Consider the following 22,092-nt stretch of genomic DNA (forward strand, 5'->3'; position numbering starts at 1 on the left):
TGTACCACAAACAGTCTCCCACTGCAAGCCTAAATTAAAACCAGCAGTGAACGAATGTCTCGCCATGACAGTGGACGCTTCATTGCAGTCAGTTAGACATCCCTCACCTAGCCTAGAGGGGAAATCATCTCGACACATCACATCAAAGCTGTGGACTAAAAGTGGTGAATGAAGCTGCCGATAGGGGCTGGAAGGAGTTCTGAGGGCCTATAAGCACAGTCTGCTCAGACTTATGTTACACTGACTCACAGCTGTAAGATTGACCGCCTGCCACTCGGGTTTCATTACTCATCCAGTCATGTTCAAACGAAAACCTTTCACATATCAATACCTTTTTTTTACTGAACATACCTTAGGAGACCCGCTTTCACAAAAGTGATATATCACCAGTGAAGTCAGATTATGTTTCCCAGTGTCTCTCCTCACTATTTAAAAGACAGTTGAAGTAATTTTACATGTTTTCGCCCCATTGCAACAAATCACTCTGTTTGGTTCTGGGAGAACAGTGGGTTCATCTACAAAAAGACGTATACCGCAGCTACTCTATGGGAGTGGTGAGAGTGAACCAAAACAGTACCAAAACCACAAAAATTACCTACATTGTACATTATACATTATTTGTAGAAAACAGAACGGCATTGCCCTTTACAAAACAAGCTTCCTTTGTCATGATTACTCACCTCCACTTCAAACTTGTATACTCAAACTTTAAAAACGTCCCTTTTTTCTGATACATTCAATGAATGTTCTTCTATGTGACCTTACTGGTAATTTTTTCTTCATCGCAAAACTAATTTACACTACATTAATAAATCTTAAATACATTTTCCACCACTTGGTTTTGACTTTTTTCTCCATCAGATAATTAAAGAAAAGAGGCTTTTTACTGCAAAATTATACCTTACAAGCATTTTTCTTGCATTTCCACATGTTTCTCTCAATGAAGATCAGAGTTACATTCACATCCTTCATAAAGCACAAGTGAACCATATCTTGCACCCTTTTTCTTTCTTCTGTAAAACCATAATGTGACCTCCTATAATCTATGAAGACACAAACATACTGAAGCCTGTGGTGAAGTGGACTGAACCTTGACCTTTGACATGGATTTATAAAACTGTTTCAGAGCCATACTGAGTTATATTTTCACATCAGCTACTGGCAGTATTATCTTGGTGTGCCATTTCAGTGATTTAGCAGCAACGGTCACTCTCCACAGCAGGAGCAGCCGTCTTTGCATTTGACTGCATGGCAGATCAACCTTGCATGCTGCATACAGACAGAGATCTGACCCAGCTACCCAGTGGACTGTGTGTATTAGAGGAGCGATAGAGACAAGAGAGAGAAGAAGGAAGATAGAGGAGAGAAAAAAGAAGGTGTGATAAGGATGAAGATAATAAGAGGAGAGTGTGCAGGAGATAAAAATGAGGGCGGCATGAGGTGGGGAAGTGTAAATCATGAAGTACAACCATTTGAGAGATCAAAATGGAAGGGGGGAGTAATAAGAAAGAGCTGCAGAGACAAAGCAGAGCAGGACGGGAGAATGTGAGCGAAAGACAGTCAGTGAGAGGAGAGGAGAGGGAACGATGGGAGGGAGTGTTGGAGAGGAGATGAAGTATGGAGAGATGGTGACTCACTCCAGTAGTGGTAAAGCTCTGATTTATTCTCTCTGTCTTTTCTGGGTCATATACTGTGGGTGTATGAGGGTCTCTATTAGCACTTGGCCACTTGGAGCAGAGGCTTGAGCAACTTTAACTGTAACACTGACTGCCTCTCTCACAAACACTGTAAACTGCAACTGTCAAACTGAGATCAAAGTGCAAATTCAAAGACCATTACTAAAATAACCAGACCTCATGACCTGGTCTGCAAACAGATATATCTAATAAGACATGTATTAGGGCAGACACTACGTTTCCTTAAAATAAATTAATTGAAATAAGTGAACTTGAGGACTTACCCTATGACAACAATGACGAAATCCAGCATGTTCCAACCATTCCTCACGTACGCGTTCTGGTGCATCACCAAACCATAAGCAATAATCTTCAGAAAGGTCTCAATTGTGAAAATGATGAGGAAGGCATACTCAACTGTTTCCTATGGACACACAAACAGAGAAAAGAGAACAATAGATTGTTAATAGGACCTAGATATCATTGATTATCATAAAAAAACACGAGCATGATATTAATACCGTGTGTCGGATGGACAACACACAGCGGCACAAACACTTGAGGACAGAATATACAAGTACACACAGACACAAATGGATAAACAGATTAATGTGATGTGAGCATTAATGTGCATAATAAAGTATAGAAAAAGAAACGTTCCGTAGAAACACCAGGGACAATGATGGAAATAAATCCAGGGCAATATTGGGTTACTGCCCCCAACATACAGCATAATTCTTCCCAATCTACAGTGTTATTTTTGTACTCATTGTGTCCTAGTACACTTACTGTTTCATAATGTTAACAGTATAAATTCTCTTTAAATTCCTCCCAAATACCAGATTATTGCTGAGTAGGTCATTGATACCTGTTCATCAACAAATGCCATGGCTGGATTAAACTCTAAGGACAAAAACTTTTTGTTGGACCCCTACAGACCTCCATGGCAGTTTCATAACTTCCTCAGACACGTAGAATTAAACCAGAACTCTAGAGATAAAATTACTAGTTTTAATTCATTTTGGTAATGGATTAATAATTAAAGTCTTTTTTTAAAGCAGAAAATGCAAAAAATGTATCCTATTCTAACTCAAATGTGAATATTTGCTAATTTTTCTATATATATTGTAGTAAAATGAATAACGTTAAGTTTTGGACTCTTGGTTGGATAAAACTAGACATCTGAAGACATCACCTCGGCCTTTAGGGAATTGTTTAATTCATTCATTCATTCCTTATAAATTAATAAATTCCTTATAAATTGTCACACTAACACACAGATAATGAAAATAACAGTGGGGAACCATCAGGGCCTTCTAGGCAGCGTTTTAAATGTTATATTTAATCTCTTTCATTTGATAATTATTCTCTTCAAATTCTAATTTTATAATTATTCCCTTCTAATCCTAATTTTAGCCTCATTTTCTATCAAGTTTTCTTCAGAAATGAAACGGTCACTGTCCTAAAACCATGAACATAGTTATCCAATCAGATTTCTTTTTTTGTTTTTTGTTGTCCTTAGGCAGAGAAAAGGTTAGCTGGCTCACTCATTGGTGATGACTTCATAACTGGTGGCCTGAAGCCCCTATAGCTGCATGTGTTTGTTTACAAAGCGGCAGGTGAATTGACCAATCAGGTTTTAATCTATAGTGAGTGGGACCAAAAATCACTTGAAGGCTCAAGGGGCTTAAGCTAGCAGATTAATGACTTCAGTCAGTCAGACAACAGTCACAGAACAACTGGCAAAGTAATCAGACTGTCTGCAATTTTCCTTCACATCACAATATTCAAAATTCAGAATCAAATACTTTTATGAAAAGCACTTTTGGTTTATTTGATATGCGAACCCTTACAGACTTAAGGAATATAAATAGTTTGTGAAAAGACAGACAATCTGACTGCACAGCTTCAAACATATGGAGTCGCCACCATTTTGCCGTCTTGCTGGTTTGCGATGCCGGTAAATCCGAATTAATCATACTTTTGTACTCATGGTTTCTATAAAATGAACTGAGCTAACGATGTGTATGTCAATATTGGCAAAAGTTTAGGCATTTATATCTTTATGTGTGTTGCTACACTGTTTTGCATGAGTTTTCCACTGGTCACCAGCAACAAAGATGAAAAGAGCTGTTAGCTGCCGTGCAGACTGGTAAAATGGATCTGTCGCATCTCACCCCGATAAAACTCACGGCTCGCCACTGGAAAATAATCATTGGTTCTAGCTCCACAGTACTCCTATAATAGTAATTTCCCCCTGCTTTTCTGAATGTTTACTTTAGATAAAACACATAAGCACATTACAAATTACAATAATAACAGGTTTAAAACAAACAAAATTATTAAGTCATTGACACACGGCCCGTTTATAAAGCCTGGGCCACAAGATTCAGTAATGAAGGCCATGAAGATGCAGATGCACAGTACAACCAGTGAACTTGTAGCTTTTGGGGCCCCTTATTTCTTGACTTCACATCTTATTCTTTTGTACTTTTTCGCTGCTTCATTAGTGCAAAAACTTAACACTGTAAATTTGTATTATTTTTATGAACACTTTACAATGTTAACAATGAACCAATACAAAAACAAAATAAAAGGTGAATGTTGTTACATAAATAACACAGAGATGAGCTCAACAAATGGGATCACACACATAGCTACATACACACGCACACATAGATATTTTTGGATTGGCCGGTCAAGCCTGTTGAGCCCAAGACTACAAGCGTGACTCTAGACAATCTAGTTTATCAGTGTCACACGTTGATTTTCTTGTACATTTAAAAACCTATTGAATATAAGTAAAAACACTAATTCAGTTATAATGTGTCTCTCTAAAGTATTGAACAACATCGCTTAACCGGAGCAGCAAAATTTCACCTTGTCCTGACCTCATTCTGATCTGCTTTGGTTCTCACACTTTCCAACACTTGTCCCAGCACATATTCACAGAACAGCATGAGGACTTTTACAATCACTCAGACCAGGTGCACAAGAGTATTTGCAATTTCATCCAAGGTGAGAACAGTAAAATGTCAGTGTTTTTTTTTTTTTGGGGGGGGGGTTTATGTAGAACCCTGTAATCTCATATCAAGACTGAAAAATCCAGATGCTTTGTTTTTGTGTTAAATCTTTACGGCCCTGACACACCAAACACTGGAGCAAATAAAGGTAGACTGGTCAAACGTTTTGCCATTGTCTTTTGAAGACAAAGAATACAGTGGACATACAGCTGACATGATTGTACCTTCTGAACTTCTATGACAGGAAATAACTAGTCAGCAGGCTGAATATTAATTGAGAATATGTGCCAACAAGGTAGAAAGTTGCTTGGCTATGCACAGGTGTTGTCAGCCAGTAACCTTTTGCAACTCAGCATCATGCCTTTGCAGAAGAAGCAAAGGTAGGAGCACAAACAAAAAGAATACAGCACAAAAAGGGTGAAAACTCTTCATTCACGAGGCTGAAATATCAGTCAGAGAGCTCTCAGGGCTTGAATGTATCTGAGGGATGCAGAGGTTAAAAAGAGGACAAACACACTTTGAATAAAATGGCTGTTTTTAGAGGATATATAGAGATTAGAGCCAGTGATGTAACTCAACATTGCGCCTTTCACCAGTTGTTTCAAAGACAGAGAGAACACAGGAACACTAAGCCATCGGGTTGAGGTCGACTGGGAGTGAGGCTGAAAGCAGAGGCACACAAAGGTGGTATGTGTATGTTAGAGCAGTGAGAAGTGTGAGATGCTGGAGGTGGACACACCACAGGGTGACTCAGCTGTTTAGGACAGTCCTGGGACCTCCCTGGAGACATGAAACCAGAGAGAGGACCTCTTCATCCTTTATGCATGAGGCAGGTCAACGGAAGCTCTGCACACAGGCTGGTATTTGTAATATCAGTCCACCAGTACAACCCAACACTGACTGTCTCAGGCACCGTCATTTAACTTTTCACATGGGAAGCCCATTGAATTCTTATAATGTACAATACCTGTGAATAACGGTCAGGGCCTTGTGGGCCTCAGCATTTTAAATGTTACATTTAATCTCTTTCATTTCATCAAATTTGCTTCATAAAGAGTTACTCAAACTCATTTTTGCATCACTCATTCGTTAGGAGTTCATAAACAAAACATAAGACCTGAAGCCCCCACTCCTGCAGGTGTTTGTTTAGACAGTGGTAGGTGAATTAACCAATCACATTTTCATTTATAGTGGATGGGACCAAAAATCACTGCCCTAGGCCTTCCCAAAGGCTCGAGTCCAGAGCTATCGCACAGGGGAAAATGTCATCGGCTTTTTCGAATAGGTCTGCTCGCTGTCTTCTCTCAATCCTCAATGGGTGAAAACTCAACAGAACATTGTGGCGATACTTCCAATTTGTAGACAGCAAACTAAGCAAAACAAGCATAGCCAAAGTGCCCCAGTCGGAACTTGAAGAAATTGTTTTCATGTTGGAGGAACTGCCCTAGGCCTTCCCCAGGGCTGAAGGCCAGAGCTATCTCACGGGGTTTACCTTTTTCTGTACAGGAATTTAAGGTATCAGATCAGCAACTTCAGTCAGTCAGTCAGCCAACGAAATCACCAGTTGAATTGTGTTGAATCAATGTGAGCTAAGTTTAAGAACGTAAATCTTTATGCATGTTGCTGTTTTGCACAACTTTAAACTGGTCGCCAGCTTTAGACCTGTCATCGTTGAGTTGAAGGCCCAGCTCTAATACTCACGGTTCACCACTGCACAATACAGGCAAATGCACACACAATATATTATCATACACATAATAACTTCTTCCGCCTGAGGGAGTCCTTAATCCCTTGCTCTGTGTTCTCCGCGGACACCATAAATGCAAGAGCACTGTGGGCTGCGGGGCTCGTTTTCCCAACAGTTTACTGACAATTGTGAGAAGCACTTAGCCCAGAATGAGAGACATGGGCCTCTTTGTTACTGAAGTAAAAAGGTTGAGTTAAGCTCACGGCTGCTGCCTCTACGACAGAGCATGCTCGCGCCGTAGGGAGCAGAGAGAATAGAACGATTCATACGAGGATGAACGGAAAGTGACAGAGAGACAAGTGAACAATTTTAGAGGCATTTACAGACCAAGAACCGACAGTTAACTGCTGCTGTAGTAATATGCTGTTCTATATAAGGCTTTGGTGTTAGTGGTTAATAAATACAAATAAATAAAAAAGATTCAGAATGTCTGTTTATATACATGCCAAAGATTTATCAAATAATTGCTGCGATATAAACTAATTTTCTTTTTGAATATTGGAAATTAGAATGGAAAATGAAATATTACAAGTGGTCTACAGCAGTAATTGAGCAATGATTGTAAAGATACTGAAGCCAGCATGTAATAACTTGTCAAAGCAGCTTTAGCTATCGAAGCTACAGTAAATTTATGGAAATTGCCATATCCTGGCTCATGAAAGCATGTTAAATATAATGCAAATAATAACCATTCCCTCTCAATTAACCAGCAATTTATTCATTCATCAGCAGGTTGAACTGTGAGCAGAAATAGAAAGAGGGAGAGCAACAGAGAGAGGAGGAGAGTGAGGAAAGAGGCCTTTGGGGATGACCATAAATATCTCTGACTCATCTTCATTTATTTGTGCTGTAAAGAGACTTACTGTAGTATGTTCTCTTTTCTCATATAGTATATGCATTTTTATCAGCATTAAATATGTTCACTTCACTTGCTGCTATTCTCTGCGGTATACATCACAACATGATACATCATGCACTCATGCATACACAGACACACACACATACACGGTACATGTTAATGTCCTAACATGCATGCTAACAGCACACAGTAAACTCATGCAGAGCAGCATACCGCACAGCATAATACACGTTCCTCCTCGACTCTCACAGTCGAGCAGACCCTTCCCCTGCCACACAGTGAGTGTTCATGTCTACAGGCACAACTCAGTCCAACTCACACACTCACAGAGCTCAGTTCACCATATGACAAAGGATGCTAACCCGCTGAACCAAGCATTCCTCTACATGACTCGCCTTATGACTGAGCCAGGCAGACAGCAGTAATGTAAACCTATTAAGCATTCAGATGAGCCCCTTTGCAATGCTCAGGAGACCCTGTGCGTGTTCCTCCACACTACACACAAAAAATCACTAATTTAATTTGGTGCATACAAATAGAGTGGAAATGGAGTCGTAAAAAGACAATGAAACAGCTTGTCTTGCAATTATAGTACCACTGATCCTACATTACCATTTATCATCTACATAAAGTCAGGGTTAAACTCCAGCCTCCTGAAGTGAGACCAGGAGAATCAAAACTAATCACAGCCCACAATCAAATGTTGACTTTTGCCTCTATAACTACAAAACCAGCCATATCCCATCCCACAATCACTGATGTCAGTTTCAGCATAGAACATTTGAAGGAATAATTTGGCATTTTGGAAAATGTGCATATTCACTTATTTGCTGAGAGTTACTAGATTAAAAAACTGAGATGAAACTGACTGACTGAGATAAAAAGAAATCATGTCTGTATAGTAAATAAAATGAAGGTAGAGTCTGTAGAGAGTTAGCTTAGCTTAATACGAAGAATGGAAACGCCAGGCTCTGTCCGAAGGTAACAAAATCCACCTACTAGCATGTCTAAAGCTGACTTATTAACACATTGTGTCTCATTTGCTTAATCTGTACAAAAGCTGAGTAAAACACTGTAAGATGAGCTAATGGTCTACTGGCATTAAGTTGCTTAAGAGTGGTATCGATCTTCTCAGCTAACTCAAAAAAAAAGTAAATAAACGTACCTCCCAAAATGTCAAACTGTTTTTTTAAGATGCAGAAAAACATGTAGACAAATGAAAGTAAGGTCTGAATACAGCATCATATTAAAGAGAGGACAAATTCAACCTTCTGCTTACTCAGAAAGATAGATACAAAACATATAATAATCTATTTGTATTCTACGTTTAGATGAAAACCAACCACATTACTAGAAAATTACATAAAAGGGTAAATTAATCCATTAAATTTGTGTAAAGGCAAGACTGCACCTTAGTGAATCTTATCGCAAGGTCCATCATTATCATTATCTTTATCATTATCTATTTTTGTAAACTCCCCATGAGACACTGAATCAACTAGAATACAATAAGCACAAAGCTTTTGCCTTACTTTGCGTCCACCTCAGGGACAGATAAGAAAACAATTTTAACAATCAATAATATGACAAAAATTCTGAGCATAAACAGAGCACACAAGAAAGGACACAATGATAAAAATGTACCAGGAAGGCCAGACAACCTGACTGACAGCCTATAATAAATCTTGATACTTTATGTAAAGTAATGAGGTCATGAAGACACTGGGAGGACATTTCATTACTGGTAAGATAACAGAATAGAGAGAATGATTGCAAAAAAATGGAAATGAATGACATGCACTGTCATTCACTGCATATGAATGGGGATTGTGGTGATCATTGTATTGTTCATGGGTTCCAGATAACACGATTATAATTTTAAGCTTATTTTACTGTAAATCTTCAGAAAAATGTCCATTACAATTGGCGTAAAATTCGAGTTTCACTCTTCACTTCACTTTTTGAGGAAAAGCTGCAAATATCAACTGCCAGAAGCCATTACATAAACTGTATGTTTGTTAGGACTGCAATTGATTATTTTCATTATTAATTGAGCTCAAGCAATTACTTTATTAATGATTTGAAATCGTAAAATGTCATAAAATTGCAATTTCCCACAGGCAAAGGTGACTTCTTCAAATCCCTTGTTTTGCGTAATCCAACAGTCTAAAACTCAAAGATCCAAAGTGTAGAGGATCAAGAAAACCAGAAATTTTGAATCTGAAAAGCTGGACCCAGAGAATTTTGGCTGTAAAATCAAAAATAAGGCTGATTAATTTTCTGACAATCGACAAACCGATTCATTGACTGATTGTTGCTGCTCTAATACAAATTGTCTATTTCCTGTATTTCTGATACATCTCTACATAACCACCTGAGAGTTACTAACATGTGCGTGTATGAAAAGCCACATCTGACTAGTGGCGGCAAGGCCAGAGTCACATGAGTCAGAGTGACATCATGCATGTTAGATATCTGTGTGCGACCAGAGAGCTTACAAGCAGAGCAAACTCAAAAAACTATAAGCAACAATACCAATTTCAAAGTGAGTCATATGTCGCACAACAGACAGTATGCATACTCAGCGCATGCTACACAACACAGCAGCCAATACGTGACTGTAAACCAATCAGAACTCTGCAGTTGTCAGTCATGGGACAGTTTGAGAGCAGATATCTCCTGAGTGTCACAAGAGACGTAATAATTGTCAATTTGGATCTGATTCTGCACACAATGAGCAGGCATATATTCTGTAGGACTTCCCACATCACTCTCTGCTACAACTCCCTCCCCCATGCTCTCTCCATCTCTCGCTAACTCTCTTTCCTTCCCCTGTCTGTATAGATCAGTCAGTGCCATCCAGCCAAGCCAGGGGGGTGAGGGCAGCCAGCATTTAGTGCTTCTTCACCGCCTACTCCTGCAGGTTTGCACAGTAAATAAGTGTGCTTGAGTGTGCAGTCTATATTGGGATGGTTGTTAAAGTGTGTGTTATGCGTGGGGTTTGTCTTTATCTTTTGCATCTTTTAATAAGGTCTGGTACATTACCAGCTCATCCTACACTATGTACATTGACTTAAATATAGATATAAGCATAGTCTATCTATCCTGACATATTATTTCTCATTAGGCAAGAGTTTGCAGAAATTCCCATAAATCCAACAGTTCAATTGCTATTGCAATTACATCTGTTCCCGTGCTATCTTCTTTATCACTCTATATAGCTCTGCCCATGTATTCATTTGTGCAGTTTGTGTGTAGTGAATGTGTAGACACAAGTTTATGTGTGTGTATATGAAGTACTGTGGGGGCGGGCAGGAGTTTTGTGAGGATGTGGATGTCACACTGCCAAGGAAAACACTACAAGTGCAGGTCATACCCACACTACCAAGTAAATATCTTCACAAAGCAAGAAAACATCACACTGAATATTTGTTGCATAAGGTGGTTGCTGATGTATTACTTGGTTTTGCCCTAAAGTTACACAATCGGCACACAGCTGAACAGGGATGCAGTCACTGAATCAAGATGCAGCCGTTTTCTCGGTTCCCCAAAGTGCTGCAGGTGCCAGAGACCAGGGAGTGTGAGTTTTGAACCGTCATCTACAATACAACACGACCTGTACACAGCGGCCATGTGTCAGCCAAAGGGGTCCAATCTGCTGCGGTTTGCAAAGAGGTTTTCAAAGTTTAAATAGTGAAGTGGGAACGGAGCTCATTAGCAGGACCATCAAAGCTTCTCTTGATGTTGTTTAATCGTGCAAGTGTACGCATGTGACAAATGCTACATCTGACTAACTAAACACTGCAGCGCCTGCCAGAGAATAAAGCATTTCAGTCAAGCCCATGCACTCAACGACGCAGGCAAACATAGACACAAATTACAGATGTTTTAAATTACAAAAGGCTCATGATCTCTTTGTTTGTTTTCTTTGTTTGTTAATTTGAGTCTCAACACCTGTAAAGTGTCCCTGTGAATGTTAGTCGTCCGTTACTGTTGGGTGAATCCGTAAGAACACACGTTCATGCTTCCAGATGTGTGTCCACGCGAGGAATTACATATGACATAGAGCAGCTGCCATGGAAACCAAAACAACAGCTGAACTCAGGAAATTAAAGTAAGATCCCAAAAGCCAAACTTCGGCTCTTAAGCTCCACACTGCGTATCAACCAATCAAAGCTCAGTGCTTCAGTTCTATTGAAATGTCTCTTATTGTAGCTTTTGGCTCAGGCAGGCGGTAGACGAGGCAAATATTTTCACAAAAAAAGTACAGGATTGCTGGTGCTGAAATCAGCAGGTCATGGTTAGTAAAAGGACTATCAAGGAAATCTGTGTTGCAAAAGCCGTCTAACATGGACAGGTGTCTCCATCACTGTGTCTGGGTTTGGTGTCTCTCGTCAGTGTTTGGTCTACAACAACTCTTACCATTTTGATTCGGTGTCAACCTGAGTTATCTTGCCTCGCATGTTAAATTCAACTCTCTCACTCTGTCGAGTTCAGTCTCCCTCACACACACACACACACACACACACACACACACACACACACACACACACACACACACACACACACACTCAAGTCCAAGCATGTGTGCACACATACATTGGGAGAGTCAGCCACGTAAAAAATACAAATAAATATTTCAATGGTGCAATTGTTGGTTTAATGGCAGCAAACGATATGATCAAATGTATGAATTTCACATCGGCAGTATAATTATGGGAGAGATGTTGTCGTTGCTACAGCACTGTACACATGACACAATCAACATATGCTTTAAAAACATGCCATAACCCAAACAATCTGTTACACTTTAAAGCTAAAGCTCTCAGTGCAAAGACTGCTCACTCACTGCTGTTTAGACGTTTTCTGTTTCAATCTATTGTTTTGTCGTTTTCCTGTGGGTGGAGAAGTGGGTGCACATTTACCTAAAAATCAGCCGGCAGTTTTAGTGCAAAAGGTGAGTAAATTGATAGGACGTGACAATTATTCCTTATGCAAACTGGGAACAAATCAAAAACAGACAAACAAAAACATGCGTATTCCCGGACTTTTATAGTTTCAGTGTGCACTATAACGTGCATACTAAAATGTAATACGTTTACAATTTCACAACAGTTTTCTAGCATACTGTATTTTATCTTATTTACTATATGTATTTTACTTTATGTACTATATTTCATTAACTTAATTTCAATATACTGTATGTATTTGCTGCTTGATTCTTATCTCATTTATTATACTGACTTTTTTAGCTTTACCGGTACTTCTTTCTTTATGTATTTTTGGTAATAATATTATATATATGTATAATATTTTATACTATAATGTTATTTATCTTTTAACTGACTTAGCAACAGGCTTGCAGCTGAATGCTCTCTTAAATCTCTATAATCTAGTGTGGGTTTGATGTACAGTACAAATATGTCATAATGTGCAATTACGTTAACTGGAAAATACTATTGCATAACATTAGGCTCTCTCTGAAACATTGAGATTATTAGGACAAAACGAATCATAGAGACTCGAAACAAAAATACATACTATTGTCACACTGTTATTTACAGAGCCTGAGAAAAAAAATTAATTAATTCATAAATCGTCTGTTGTTCTGCTTTAAGGCCTGTTTGACGCACACTGTGCACATGCTCTGCTGTTGTACTTTATCATGGATGCACTTTCACACAATATCCACACAGCTAAGCTAACACAGCTCTGACTCCCTATTTACCGTCTCTCTCTCTCTCTTTCTCCCCACTGGTGTCTCTTCCTAACTCACACAAACACACTCTCACACTTGCACACACACATGCAGAAATACACATTCAAGATAACAAGCAGGGACAGTGCTAGTGTGAGCCACAAATGAGCAGTTACGTTAAGTGACTAAACACATACTTCTACCATCATCTCTATGGGAGTCCACAGTCCAGACGTTGCTGCTTGTTCCAGCCATTACACACACACAGCCAACTGCTTCATCCATTACACACATGTACACATTTACACTCTTCTGCAACATAGTCGAGCAACAACACTGACACATGAACATTAGCAGCACTCCTCAAATGGAAATACATGTCAATAACTTCCTCAGTGTTTCAGGTTACTGATATCTCACTGAGGCGCACTATCGGCTAAAAGTTGTAAAATGAGATAATGAGGCTTGTTTTGTTTTTTGTTTTTTATCTTATACAAAGCCTAAAGACCAAAACACAAAAAAAGGGGCTTATGCTCATACACCATGCAGTGCAGTAGAAGACAACAACTTACGTTACAATCTGTGTTTTACTCTTTATAACTGTACTTTACTATTTTAAGGATCTTGTTCGTCCACGAGTGGCTGTAAAGCATGTTACACAGTTAATGCAAGGCACTTTAATGCAAGAGAGCGACAAGAGCAGAGTGTAAATGCACATCAACAAGCTTCCATTTTCAGGTTACCGGTAACTCATAGACTACCAATACTCTAAGCAGAATGATTATGGTAAAAAAAATATATATATATAAATAATGTAGAGGAATGTCTTTTTTTACACATTCATAATCTTGATGTCAGTAAAACTTTCTAAAGACAATATCTGTATCCTTCAGATAGTTTTAAGGGCAAGATATTATGGAAGCATTGACAATGTTATCAGACGTGAGCTCAAAAAACATCTTATTGTGCCTCTGATACTCTTTGACAAGAACCACTGGATGCCTCTCAGTGGCTGGATGTCACACTGAAGCACTTATAGCGACTGTGATCAGTCAACAGGCTTTGGCTTCGAGTCACAAGTTTGGCACTGTGATGGTTGTTGGTATGTATTTACATCAGAAATGACTTCCTCTCTGTTGCCAGTTGCTCCTTTTGTGGTGCACTGTATCATCCCACACCAACAACAGAGTCGCATGCAGACCAACATATACTACGACACTGTGCTATAGTATGACCTCAGTGTTGCTGTGCAGAGCTCATGCTGCGTATGAGCTGCACAGTAGTGAGCAAGCTAAGCTAAAGCTAAGCCCATTTTATAAAGTTTAATTCTAAATCTTGTGACACAGAGGTAACTTATATTATACATACCAATAGAAGCATATAGTACGTAGTACATTTTTGTGAATAATTTCATGATAAAAGAGGAGGGTTCTTTTCTAAAAGAGTGTAAATGAATGAATGAATGTAACATATTTCTACAAAGCCGTTGACATGTCAGTAAAAGATGTAACTACATGATCTGTGCTGTCTGTTTTTGTGTCATAGTAGAAAACACAGCAACATTGCATTACATTGCTGGGAGATGACAAGCATGTAACTGCCATTACTGTGAGCAAGCTTCACTTGTTAATCTTAAACAAGGAGGACAGATGTTCATAATGACCGTCTCCGATTCCCTGCCCCCCAACCCCCCTCACCTCTTTCTGCGTGAACCACATTTGTCTTCTTAGCTTCTTGTCATGACACAAAATATCAATATTATTTATATATATGTAAAGGAAATAATTTTGACATAATTAAGATCCAGAATTAAACCAAACTCCCATACTTGTAGCATGTGTCACTCATAGTCCCTCACATTAAAAAATGATTCATGTTTTCTAAATGCTGACGTGCTCAACTGTACGAGCGTCTGAATGTGAAGCTGAATCGAACTGTGAGTTCTCTGCTGGCATCCAAATGACCTCTCTATTGGTTTGTGCGCATTTCAGTCTTTACATTGGTGTCCTTTTGTCCCCACTAAAATAAATAGCTCTGCAGCTCCAGAGTTATGCAATAACAACGATACGGGCAAGCACTACATGATACCAGACGCAATTCGCTGCATGTTTCCTTACGAAAGATGAGATGTATGAATCATATTCACCATGAAAAGGTCATTGTTTTGCTCAGCTACCTTCAACAGGAGCTGCCTGGGGTGTTGAGTCTCAGATAGATAAGTCAGAAATGACCTTAAAGCAAAGGCAGGAGGGTTGCAGACCATTTGTCTGTCCCCTAGACAAGGTGGGTGCCGAGGAGACACAGTCACGTGCAGGAATGGGTTGTGTGCGCACTTCTTACTATTACAGTGGAATGACTAAACAAAGGAACAGCAATAAAGGAGAGAGCCAAGCAAGAGAGAGGAATGAAGAAATGACTGCATCTTCCTGACAGGGTTTGTTGTCTTCACGTGCGTGTGAGTGGATGTGTGTGCTCGCTACATCCTGTTACTCACTTGTGCCTCCTGGTGGTGGCAAGACCCCAATCTTTTGCCCTGCGTTCCGCCTGAGGAGGAAATTGCTTTCTATTTATAATGAGCTACTGCATTTAACCAAGCCTTACTAACAAGACGGTCACACTCATGCTATTAAGGCCTCTATGACTTTGCAGCAATGCACTGTTCTAACTGACAGCATCTCTGCAGCACCTAGACACTATCTGCAGAGCGTTGCACCAACAAATGAATAGAAACTGCATTCCTACCTCTCAGGAATTAATGTTGGCTGATAATGTGCTAAAAGGCAATGCACTAAGTGAACGATCTAGACATCCACAAGCCGGGAAGTTTGCATCAGAGTTCCAGTGTCTCTGTTGAAAGTCATACCACCTTCGAATGTGTAACTGAGTAAAAGTCTGCATAGTTCTGCTGCCTTGTGATATAATTTGATCCTTGCTTTACACATCAGACCTCTCAGCACCCCACCTCGGGTTTCATATCAGTCCTCAGTCCACCTGTGAGGCTGCAGAGCAGAGCGGTGTGAAATAGGAATCTTCACTAAAGCCCTACCTGCTGGCTACTATAGCTAAAACTAGCTCAGCATTTTTCTCTCTAGCACTCCTCCTGTGAGCACAGCGCGAGTTCTGTAGGACAACTAAGGCCAAGCTGGCACACCTGCCCTACAAAATATTCTATTGTTCAACCTCTGCTGAAAAGGGAGAGATTGCATTATTCGCCCTCTGGTATGTGATTTAATGTTGACACTGCAGAATTAAACCAAAGTCTTGCGCAAGCATTGTAAAGCTGTCTGCAGCGTTAGAGAAGATTCAATATAATAACTATAAGCAAAAAAAAAAAAACATCCAAAGTGCAGTTAAAGAAGACTCGCTCTCGCTTTGTCCTCACTGTAAGGGCTGCTGAAAGAAAGCCAGTGTGTGATAAACTCATCAGCTTGTCCTCTGATTTCTACTTGATGGTCTTGTTCATGAAGCATGTAGGCCACATCGATGATGCTGTTCAGTCCTGCACCATCTGATAGGCAGTGCATAAAATGTAGTGTTTCAGGTTCATTCTTAATGGGTGCATCCATGAATCCAATCTGACACTCCTGTTCAGAGGAGAGCTATGTGCGACAGGTTCAGACAATAGACATAATGAAGGCATCATTAAAAACTGATAAACTAGCCATCATGTTTACACTTACAGTTCTTTGCTTTGCATTATAAAGGCTGAGATTAGATGTGGAGGGTAGCTCCCTTCCTGGGAAGCTTAGGTATTTAGTTTGATGCTAGCTGGGTATTATTAGAGTCAATATTGTATTAAAAGGCTCCCAGGCCTTCCTCTCTGCCACACACCCTTGGATCTGATTTTAAAACATGAGGAAGTGAAGCTGTGAACATACGTATGAAAGTAAATTCTAACAATGCTCTGAATTTAGTAACATGACAGATTGTGAGGCAAATCTGCGAAAGGACCTGAAATTTAGAGACTATGAAAAAAGTTACCACTATGAAATAATCGCCTGTCAACACTGCACACGTGGTCAATTATCAGTGCGAAGCCTGGCACATATTAGTGAGTGGCATCTGTCACTGAGAGCTATTTAGCTCAGCAGCCATCTAAAACACAATAGAGCTGCCATTCAGCTGAGAGTAGCTTCTCTCAACACTCAGATTAACCTCACATTCATTCTGTGTAGTAACACCACAAAGCCAGAGTAGAGACGCCCCAATCTAACCAATCTGTCTCCCTTGATGTCCGATACTAAAACTCAGGGTACCAATCTGATACCACTGATCTTTGTTCCCTAAAATAAAATCTCTAAACCTCTGATTGAACCTTTACAACTCTGTAAAAATAATGAAATAAAATTAAAAGTATATAATTGAGTTCATTTTTGTTCACTTAAGATAGTTTTTCAATTCATCAGCACAATTATGGTTTCACAATAAGGGCCTAATTCTACATTTAAAAGCATTAACTGTGAAGCACATACAGATATTACACAGATAGGCACTGATACCAATCTAATGGGTCAGACTGATTCATCTGTAAACCAAAGACAAAAAGAGCTGGGGTGTGTGTAACTACTTCAGTCCAGCAAACACGCTCAAATCTATTAGTATAAACTTTAAACTCTGTCTTTGATGTATTTACAGTATAGCGACATTATCGTTATTATTGAAATTAAAATGCTGGTTCAGCAATGCTTTTCTTCAGTCCAACCAACCTCGCGACATTTTACCAGATTCTTTGTCCATCTTTGTTATGCAAGTGTGTACATTTTCTTCCAAGTCATTATTAGGACAAAATACCCTTTCAAACTTCACTCTAAACGTAACCTGACAACATACTGTAGATAGCACTGTATCAGACACCATAATGTCCCAGATGGCCCACTTTCCTCTGATGCACCACCGCTGTGTAAACAAAAACCCTGAGGTCACCCTCCAGGAGGTCAAACTAGGAAGAAGTACACCTTACTTTGATAAAGTAGACCAGACACACTTTTAACCAAAGCTGTAGCTTATCTTGCGCAGCGGGTTCAGCAGCGTAACAGACAGAGGAACATTCCCGCCGGTCTTTTACACCAGGCTGGTAACCTTTCTCTAACTCGTTCCCGCTCTCAGACGAAGCTTTCAAGAACATTCAAATGTCTGCAGACACACTGTATAAGCTGCTCATGAATCATTGAACATTACAGCTAAATTCTGCTCGTGTAAGGACCACATCCTGCGTGTCTGTCAGGCTTTTGGAGAGTGCACTCATCCTCAGCTGTGGAACAATGCTTACAACACTACATCACCCATAATTCATCACACACAGACATAAATGCACAAGGTGCACAGAGTGGTGCAATGACGAGAAAATTCTAAAAATAGAGAGCTGAATAAAACCTCTGAAGAGGAAAACTATGACATGATAAAGCACCAATGAGGATAGTTGTCAAAGTGTTTCTCTGTGTGGGCACAGCAGATACTGAAGACACACTCTGTATGCAACGTCTTACTACTGTAAAACCTCAAACAATATCTTCACAGTGAAAAGGCAGATCAAACTTTATCGACAGCAGGGATTACAAAGTAAAAATACATTTTACAACTTATCTTGAAACTATATAATAAATAATACAGATGAAAGCTAACCAAACACAAAAACAGTAAGAGGCATTAGAGGATATAATCTTCCCTTTCTCCTTATCACAAACAGCACAATCCTTGCAAGAATGTATCACTGCATTCAAAGATAACAACCCTTAATTCAAGCCACACAACAAGAGGTTCTTCTGACTATGTAGACTCTGACAGTCCACATAAAAATTTTGCAGAACAAGAGCAGTCCAACTCTGATTGCATCGGCTGAGTGTAAGTAGGATGAATGGATAACAACCAAGTAATAAAGACATTAAAAGGCTACTCACCAGGTCATGGTTTGTGGAGTTTGAATCATCTTCAGGGAAGGGGACATAGACAGCTAAGGCCATACAGTTGGCAAAAATAGCAATTAATATAAAGATATCAAATGGCCTGAAAAAAAAGAAGTTAAGGAAAACACAGAATCATGTAACACAGCAAGATTAAATAATAAATAATATAATAAAATTACCCCAGCTATGACATTACACCTCCTTCACTATATAAAAAGTTGTGACATAAACGTCCCTTATTCTTGGCAACAATTGTCTCTGTTAAATTGTATATTATATCAGAGGTTCAAAAAATAAGCAATTTGCTAGGAAGGCAAAAAAGAACATTTGTATTTGAGTCAAATAAAAGGCCTCGTCACCCTGTTGATCCACAGACATATGTCACGTTTGTCGTATCCATAGACATGTCGACTGTGAGGAGGAGTGAGGAGCAGACAAAACTTCATTTTAAGTGGTCACAAGCCAAAACATTTGTAAACCACTGTATTACACTGATGTATAGTCAGGATTATCTCTTAAACCCAGATTTCCCAAACTCAGCCTCAATATGCAGATTCACCAGATTGTTACCCAAAACCAAAATCCTGCAGCTAAGAGACAACTGCCATCCTGAAATGGATTAATGAACTGAAGAAGAATATCTTGTGACTTGTACAAAAAACAATTAAATGTTAAAATAAGGCACAATGTTAAGAGCAGGGAATGTTTCATTGATTCATCATCTATCTCAAACATTATATGTCACAAAAACAATGACACAGGCACTGTCGCATTTTCATCCTCAAATGTCCGAACTGACCAAATATTCCAATCACAGCTGTGGGACACAAACATGCAGCGCTGTTGCTGTGTTGCATGCAGAACAATTTGGGACACCTGATACAGCTACAGCCGCATTCCCAGTGTACTGGTAGTAAATCCCCAGTGACTGTTTTTTTCAACAAACACACAAAGATGGATTATGAAATGTATCCTTGCAATTCATATTAGGCAATCTCATTTATAACATCTGATGGCTTTTGTGATGACAACATCTGCTTAAGCCACAAACCCACCAGACTGTCACACAGCTGTGTTGTGCCAGTTAGTCTACAAAGTGCCCCACCAGTATTTTAGGATTCAGGACATTCACTGTGTCTTTAGTGGGAGAAACATTTTCTACATGATACGCAGGAGAAAGCTATCCTGCGTTTATCAGAGCAGTTTTTTTTATCCCACATTACCAACGACGACAACGTACTGTGGTTTGAGAACAATAAATTCATTCTTTCATTTTTTTTTTTTTTGGCCTGTAACTTTAATTTTTTTTTCCTTTCCATCATGCTTCAGCTAGCATCTATAAAATCAACAGACAGAAATGCGGAATTCAAAGCTTAACTAAAAACTGCTTATTTAAACGTTTAAACCGAGAATTTTTTGTTTTTTTCAGTTTTTTCTTTTCTTCTTGTCGTTGCCTTTAAGCGGCCTGACTCTGATTACTTTAAAAGGCACTAATATTAATATAGTAATACTGATAATTACCATAACTAAGATCCAATAGTATCCAAAGGTATACAGGAGATTTGAACAAGTATGGCTCCAACTAACAATTGTTTTTATTATTGATTAATCTGGCATTGTTTGGTTGTTGTGATCAATCAATTATCAAAAATGTACCCATTCATTTTCTGTCAATCGACTAATCTATTAATCAACTAATAATTTCAGCTCTATGAGCAAGGACTGATAACTGATCAAGTCTCAACACCACATGAAGTCACAGTAAAGGATACTTCCACTCCACCAGGCTGATGCAGGCCCTGCGTATGGGGTTGTTGAGGTTGAGGCAGAACAGAGCCCTCGGTGGCCTGCTGTTGGCGTTACTGCCTTGTTTCTTGCTTTTGGCATACTGCTGCCGCTTCTTCTGTGCCAACGCACCTACCGGGATGGTAGTGGCCGCTGGGGCAGGCGGGGCAGGAGGAGCGGGTGGTGCCACGGGGGCTGGGGCTGGGACCGGAGCAGGGGCAGGGGTAGAGGCAGGAGGGGCTTCTGGGGCCGCTGGGGCAGGGTCTGGGGCTGGCCCGTTGGCGCTCATGGTGCGGGCGTGGCTCTGTGAGGAGCATCCAGCAGCATGGATCTGCCAGGGTAGACAGGGAGGCTAGAGGAGGGCAGAATAGTCTGACCAATGAGCTGGCACGTCACCAGGGGGAGCGACTCTGGTGCTGCTGGCATAATTTGCCTCTGAGAATGAAAAAAAAAGGTGAGAAGAGATGACATTAGTACACACATTTTCTAACAATAAAAGGATCTTATATTAGGATATTGATTTTCAGCAAAAGCAGAGCACATCACATCTGACCTCAAAACATTATATTGGCTTCCAGTATGCTCTGGAAGAACTTCAAGGTTCTTCTGCCTGTCTGTGAAGCTCTGATTGGCCTTGCCTCATTATATGTTAGACCCGCTCAAAGGTTCCTCAGACCTCTCAGGTCGACTGGTTCTAACGTTCCTGCTCTATTCAGAGTCAATTCAAAGTTTGGCAAGGTTGCTTCAGTTTTTATGCTGATAGATGCTTGAACAGCCTCCTTGAGGATGCAAGATATTCCCACCCTTTCATTCCTTTTAAAAAATGTCTTTAAACATGTTTTTTGTTGCCTTTTAATAACATACAATATGTCCTTTGTGACTGAATAATCTATATATGTACTTCTGTATGTTGTGAATGGCTATCATTATTACTAATATTATTATTAGCTAATGTTCTCTCTTCTTCCTCTTTCTTTTCTTCTTAAACTTCAGGTAAAGCGAACTGTGCTTTCCCTTGGGTATGAAATTTGCTGTGTATAAAAACATCCTCGCCCTGTCTTAATTGAATGTGTTGTCTTTGTCCCAAGTCCAGTACTGACAATCCGGCTCAAACTCTAACATATCTGCTTGAGGATATTTCCCAGGGATGTGTGGTGCTGGAGGGGTGCACTGAACAGGTAAACAGTGCAGTAGGTGCTCCACATGGGCTCAAAGGCAATGGGAGTTCAGTGAAATGGAAGGTGTAGGAGTTATCTGTATTGGTAAATACAGAACATACTGGCCTACAAATAGACCATATGAGAACTTTTTAGTTTAGTTTAGAAATATTAGACTTCATGAGAGCGAGGACATTAAAATGCACACACCTTTAAAATGCCAAAGACTGCAAAATAAAGTATA

General features: G+C 39.6%; 1 protein-coding gene across 2 annotated transcripts in view; it reads right to left on the minus strand.

The window, feature by feature from the left end:
* The window catches only part of cacna1da (calcium channel, voltage-dependent, L type, alpha 1D subunit, a), a 60,018-nt gene extending 38,896 nt beyond the window's left edge, over nt 1-21,122 (minus strand). For both annotated transcript variants that reach the window (XM_087176026.1, XM_087176025.1), the window contains exons 1-3: nt 20,679-21,122; nt 18,901-19,006; nt 1,961-2,100 (exon numbers count right to left, since the gene is read on the minus strand). In XM_087176026.1, coding sequence (XP_087032152.1) covers nt 1,961-2,100; nt 18,901-19,006; nt 20,679-20,980 — 548 coding nt within the window. In that variant the 5' untranslated portion in view covers nt 20,981-21,122. The remainder of the gene's footprint in view (nt 1-1,960; nt 2,101-18,900; nt 19,007-20,678) is intronic.
* Nucleotides 21,123-22,092: the final 970 nt, after the last annotated feature.

This window comes from Seriola lalandi, unplaced genomic scaffold (assembly GCF_002814215.2).
Source record: "Seriola lalandi dorsalis isolate HSWRI2012SDOR001 ecotype SW California unplaced genomic scaffold, Sedor1 jcf7180002054522, whole genome shotgun sequence".
Classification (NCBI taxonomy): Eukaryota; Metazoa; Chordata; class Actinopteri; order Carangiformes; family Carangidae; genus Seriola; species Seriola lalandi.